General features: G+C 21.4%; 2 protein-coding genes across 2 annotated transcripts; both read right to left on the bottom strand.

Moving 5' to 3' along the window:
- Positions 1-14: 14 nt before the first annotated feature.
- PGSY75_0302200 (cytoadherence linked asexual protein 3.2) lies at positions 15-867 on the bottom strand (the record flags this gene model as incomplete). Its single annotated transcript, XM_018783883.1, has 1 exon — positions 15-867. A coding segment is annotated over one exon (853 nt), but the record flags the coding sequence as incomplete, so codon positions are not given.
- Positions 868-2,188: 1,321 nt separating this feature from the next.
- Positions 2,189-6,226, bottom strand: PGSY75_0302100 (serine/threonine protein kinase; the record flags this gene model as incomplete). Its single annotated transcript, XM_018783882.1, has 1 exon — positions 2,189-6,226. One exon carries the CDS (start codon positions 6,224-6,226, stop codon positions 2,189-2,191), a length of 4,038 nt encoding a protein of 1,345 aa, XP_018643465.1.
- Positions 6,227-6,931: the final 705 nt, after the last annotated feature.

The following is a 6,931-nucleotide window of genomic DNA, read 5'->3' as shown; positions in this document are numbered from 1 at the left end:
TTATTTATTTGTACCTATTAGATGAGAACCCAAATGATTAATTAAGCCCAATCCATATTGATTTGTTATATCATCTAATGTTTCCATAAAATTTACATTAGAATTGGTAGTAAAAAAGAAATCATTTGAATCCATTACATCTATTTTATTATCTCCTAGTATAATAGCATCAGCTTTATTTTGTATTTCGTGTGACTGTTTAATATCATAAACACGAAATAATAAATTCCTAAAAAATGTCACTGGATCACCTATTGGACTAATTGTTTTCTCTTCATTATCTTTGGATATAAATACATTATTTAATTCTTCGAGTGCAGTTTTTAAATCATTATTTTGTTTATACGAATTTAATGGTATAAGCATTAATTTTATGGTTTTCAATGTTCTTACAATAAATATTTTTTTCTTAATTATATCTGAAATATCCGAATTATAAATTTCTATTAATTGTCTTTTAATAAAATGTTCATATTTTACAATATCGTCAAAATTGGATTGTACTGTAGGTATAATATACGTTTCATCATTCGTATCTGTAATATTTTTTTTTTTAAATTTTGATATGTCTAAAAACTGTTCAATTTCTTGTTTAAGGACAGGATATTTTAATTTATCCTTTTCTAAAGACTCTAAAATTAATTTTTCTAATATTGTTAAATTTTTGTGTAGTTCATCATTTCCAATCATGAATTTTAATTGATCGATATTGTCATATCCATTTAATGTTTGATTAACATTTTCATTTTGATTTTCATATTGACTTATAGTTTCATTTTCATTTTCATTTATTGAACATAGTACCTTTTCATGTAAGTATAAAAACAAAACTAAAATAATGACTGGAGTTTTAAGAAATGAAGCCATTTTTTTACTAATACTTTTTTGAATTATATAATGTTTATTTCAAAGTGACATATTAATGCGTACTCAACAACTATTATTACGATATATATTTAAAAAAGTACAGAAGAAAATAACCCAGAATAAAAATAAGTAACAAAAGTAAAAATAAAAACCGTATTCAAAAAGGAGTACACAATTATATGTTATATATATATTTGTGTATATGAAATACTATATATATAAATGAATAATATATTTTTACAGTTGTACATATTTTTTAATTTTCACATAATTGTACAATACCAATAATGACAATTTTTATAATTACACCATTTTGATAATAAACAATAAGAATATCGAAAGGACATATATAATAGACATAAAATATAAGTGAATTTTCCATATTTGTACTCTTTACATTTAGGAGTATGCATATTTTTGCATACTTCCAAATATTTTAATTAATACAAATAAATAAATAATTAAAAAAAGAAAAAGAAATAAAAAAAAAATAGAAACGTAACCGTGAATATTAATTATAAAAAAAATACATATCGTTTCGTTTCTTTTTAATATCGGGGCAGCTCCAAAAAAAATAAAATAAAATAAAATAAGACAATAAACTTTTTTTTTTGGGGAATTTTAATTTTGTCAATTTAGAAAAAAATTAAATTATTAAAATATATAATTTAATTTAATTTTATATTTAATTTTTTTTTTTTTTTTTTTTTTTTTTATTTATATTTCAAAATTTTTTATACATAATTTTCAATATATATATATATGTATTTTATATAAGAATAATAAATTTAAATAAGATTATTTAGTTATTTTATAATATATATTAAACTGTTTTAAGGCAATAATTATATTGTATTAAAATAAATTTATATTTTACAATTAAAAAAAAATTATATAATATAATAATTGCACGTATTTATTTATATGTATTGTAATATATATTTAAACTTAATTATATATATTATTAACACATTTGGTGTAATTTATAAACATTATTACATAATACGAAATGTTATATATACATATATATATGTATATTATAAATCGACCTTATTTATATTTTTGTAACATTTAAAAATATGATTTTAATGAAACACATAATTTTAGGTTAATACAAAAAGGTTATGGATATTCAATAATTGTTTTAATTGATAATAAAATGATATATTATTAGGTAAAATAATATATGCGTTAGGTTTAATAATATATTATGTGCATGCTCCTTTATTAATTGTTAAAATTATTATATTTGATAAACTGCATATATTTAGTTGTACTTATAATTTGTTCGCAAATTTCGACTATAAATAATTATATTCTATTAAGTATATGCGCAAGGTGTTTTTTTGCTAATAACTTTGCAATTCATTTTATTAACATTCTGGTCATCTCTATTTTCGAATAAATTTTCTTCTTCATTTAATGGTTTGTCTTGGTTTGTTTTTTGGTTCATATCCATTTTTTGTAATGCACCATGTTTTTGATCCATATTGTTATTTCTTGATAAATCTTGTGAATTTGATGATTTTTGATCTTTGTTATCTATTTGGTTCATTATATTATTATTATTGATATTATTGTTATTGCTATAATGTTGTTTTTTTACATGTTCTCTTAATTTTGTGTTTTCTTTTATATGGTAATTCCAATAATTATCTTTTTGATTTATAATTTTACTGGATTGATATTTATCATTTTTTATTTCATTTTTGATATTATTTCGTGGTGTACATTCATTAAAATTTATATCTCTTTTATTTTTTAATATATAATTATTTTGTGCCGCAAATAAATTATTTTTATCATCATTATTATTTGTATATGAATATTGTTGAATATTTTTATTATAATCCATTTTATTTTCATAATGTGCATAATTATATTCTTCACCATATTTATGTTGTTCTTGTTTTTTGTTTTTGTTGTCTTGTTCATCTTGATCTGTATGATGTTCTTGTCCTTCATCATATTCATCTTCATCATAATTATCTTCATCTTCATAATCTTCATCATCGTCATCTTCATCATTATCAGCATCTTCTTCATCATCATCATCTTCTTCATCATCCTCATCTTCCTCCTCTTCAAAATCATCATTGTTATGTTTCATTCCTTTTATATGATGTGGTTGTTCAAATCTCTTATTATATTTGTATTCAAAATCATGTTCATTGTATTGTTGAAAATCATCCATTGTATATTGAATAGATTCATTATATGCCTTAAAATTTTTACCATCTTTTAGTTTTGATATTTCATGTGCAGGAATATTTTTTATTATGTGTTTTCTATATGTGTCATTATCCATCATATTAGCAATATAATCAGAATTAAATGTATAATCATTTGTATTTAATGAAATGTTATGTCCGTTGAAATTATTATCATTTTTATGTTGTAAATAATTAAAATTCAAATTATTTTTGTGTCCTTTGTTAGTAGTGTGTGAAATGACATTATTTGAATTATATGGTTTTTCACACAAAATTGCATGCACAACATCATTTTTATAAGTTGCATGCATATATTGATCTGGTTGTTGTTCTACAACATCATCATTGAAAATTTTATTATTTTTATAATTTTTATTATAATAATGATCATTATAAGCATTATTTCCATTATTTCCAATCTTGTAGTTTACATCAATTTTTTTTCTATTTGAAGAATTTTCATTTTTACTACCCTTATAATCATCATAGATGAAATTATTACTATTACTATTGTTTTTTATGTTTTTATCATTATTAATTGAATATGATTCATCATTAATATACATGTCATCCCCTTCCTCTAATGATACCATATTAAGCCATGGGTGTTGAAGCATGGTATATGCTGAGGGTCGAGTTTGTGGATCTACAGATAACATAGGTAATAAGAAACTACATAAAGGGCTAATTTCCTTTTCAGGAAGATTATATTTATATTTTAATATTTTATATAATCCATATTTTTTAATATTTCTTATATTTTTAAGTCGATAATTATTTTTATTAAAATATTTATGGGAGTTATACCCTGCATCAATCATATGCTTTGGTATATTTCCTAACACTTCAATTATAAAACTTAAATGTTCTTCATTTTTATCATATCTATCACCTTTTTGTGGATTAAATAAAAAGTCTCCTGTTACTAATTCGAATACCATGCATGCAAAAGACCATATATCTGCTGTTTCATTGAACCCACTTTTTAAAATAACTTCAGGGGCTCTATATTGTCTAGTTTGGATTTCGGCATATCTTGATTCATCTATCCACAAACTATTTCCTAAGTCGCAAATTTTATAACATGATTTTTCATGATAATAAACAGATGGGTCATATGGCCTAATACAATAGTCTCCATCTTCAGTATTTATATATACTACTTTATGACTATTTTGATTATTACCTAAATCATTCATTGTATTATTAGAATCAATATTTTTTTTATTTTTCATATATAAATCATGTAATCGTAAAGCTTCTGGGTGTATAAGATGATTAAACATGTCACAGTATATGGGAAATTTATTAATATCTTTTTTAAAAAATTTATACACATCGTTAGAGTTTTGACATTTACTATTAGGCAAGATGACCTCTAACTGGTTCTTATTCTGATTCTTATTTTGATCTATATCTAAATGATCATCCTCCTCTTCTATTTCATCACTTTCATCTTGATCGAATTTTTTCAAGTAGTCATTTGGCAATCTGTGCAAATATGGATTCATTTTATTATCTCTATATTTTTCAGGGTTGTTTAAAAAATAGGTATTATAATAATATGGTTTCCTTGTCAACGTTTCTTGAAGTGCATGTATATTAGAATAAGATGTGAGCAAGGAAGGATCCGAATTTGATGGTCTTAGTTTATGTTTAACATATGGAGGTTCATTTAAATTTTTTTCTTTGTTTTTGTTTTTTGTTTTTTTTTTTAAAATATCTTCACTTACCAAATGTTGTTCATAAACAACGTTGTTTTTTTCGGAATCATGATTATTTTGTGTATTATTTGACATATCATTTTTTGATGTATTATTAATTTTTTCGTTATTAGTGTTATCATTAATATTACTTGTTTGAATATTATTATTTTTGTTATTATATATGTTTATGGAATTGTCTTCACAATGATTATTTATATTTTTATTTTTATTTCCATTGTGTGATTCACAATCATTTATTTTTTCTTTAGTAGATATATTATTTTTATCATTTAAAATATCATATTCGGTAATCGTTTCCTTGTTGTCATTATATTGCATATCTTCTCTTTTATAATTTTGATCATCATTTTTAAGAGAATTGTTTATATTTATATATGAAACCATTTCATTTTTTTCATTTTTATTTATTGTAGATTGTTTTTCTATTTGTATATTACTTGGTATGTTATTATTATCACTTATATTATTATTTATATTATTCTTTTGATTAGTATCACTTGGATGATTTACAAAGGATATATTATCTTCAATATTTTCTCTATTGTTTGTATCTTTTTCATCATATTTTATATTTTTATCATTTTTTTTTGTATCATTAATAAATTCGCTTTGTTCACTTATATTTTTATTTATATTATTATTCATTGTAATAATTAATTTCTTATCTTCATTTTTATCATTTTCTTTTTTTTCAAGCTCGTTAGTTTTATTTGGTTGTATTTTATCTTTGGTATAATCCTTTGGTTTTGGAATAGTAGTCAATGGTGAGACCAAAACATTTTCTGGTTTGATATCACTATGTATTATTTTACATACATCATGTAAATATTGCATTCCTATTAATACATGTGTAGCAATTTTTCTAACCAAATTTAATGGAATTCCTTTATAATCATAATGTTTTATTAGGGATAATAAATTAGGACCCATAAATTCAAAGACCATACAAATATGAGTACCATTTGGACCTTTATGTTCAAAACTATCAATAAAAGAAACAACACCTTTGGTCATATTATAATGAAATAATCTTTCTCTTTGTTGTTCTTTTAATTCAACCCATGAAGAATCAAAAGAATTAACTTTGACAGTATTTAAATAATTAATTTCACATTTGGCTGATTCAGTATAAGTTTCTGATCCTTTTTGAATTTTTATAGCAACAAATTTTAAAGGTTTACTTTTTAAATCAGTAGCAACCCAAACGGTTGAAAAATGTCCCCATCCTAATTTCCCTTCAATTCTATATCTATTATTATATATTTCATTAATTTTAACTGGGTGATAACCTCCTTCGCAATATTCATCACTTCCTTCATCATCACTTTCAGTATATTGCAATTTACCAGAAGTAGCATCTTCACTGCTACTAGAACTGTTACTGTTATTGGATAGTGAGCACGTATTACTAAAACTCATGGGGAATATAAAAATATATTATATATATATATATATATATATAATATGTTTGGTTAAAAATATATCCACTCTTTTGATCTATTTTATAATTATATATATATTTTTTATTTATCCCTTTAACAATAATTATAATATAAAGGCGATCATTATATGTTTTTATCAAAATATTGTAAATATACTAATGACTAGAATAAAATGGAGAAATAAATTAATATATATATATTTTAATACTAAAAAGAAAAATTTACAAATATATAATATAATAAATAATTTATTATATAAAGTTATATTATGCTACCAAAGATATATAAATTTAATCAAATTTATATAGTATATATTATATATATATGTGTGTGTACAGCTGTATAGTCCATCACTATTTTTTAAGCTCATGATAATATATATAAATAAGTAAATAATAAAACGTTATTTATATTATATAAATATTTAATTGTATATATATGGATAAATAATATATAATTGATATATATATATATATATATATATATATAAGGACTTAAAAATAAATTTATTTTTTATTTTAGCTACTTTTACAATAATAACAACTGTATATAATAAAACAAATTGTTTGTCTTCATTTTTTTAATATATATTTTTTATATATTCATGTATAATACATAAAAATATATTCAAACATAACATAGAGATTTTTATTATCCAAATATTTCTGGAATGCAACAATTA

This window comes from Plasmodium gaboni, chromosome 3, assembly GCF_001602025.1.
Source record: "Plasmodium gaboni strain SY75 chromosome 3, whole genome shotgun sequence".
Lineage (NCBI taxonomy): Eukaryota > Apicomplexa > Aconoidasida > Haemosporida > Plasmodiidae > Plasmodium > Plasmodium gaboni.
The sequence above is the reverse complement of the archived record's forward strand: the minus strand, read 5'-3'. Positions and strand labels throughout refer to the sequence as shown.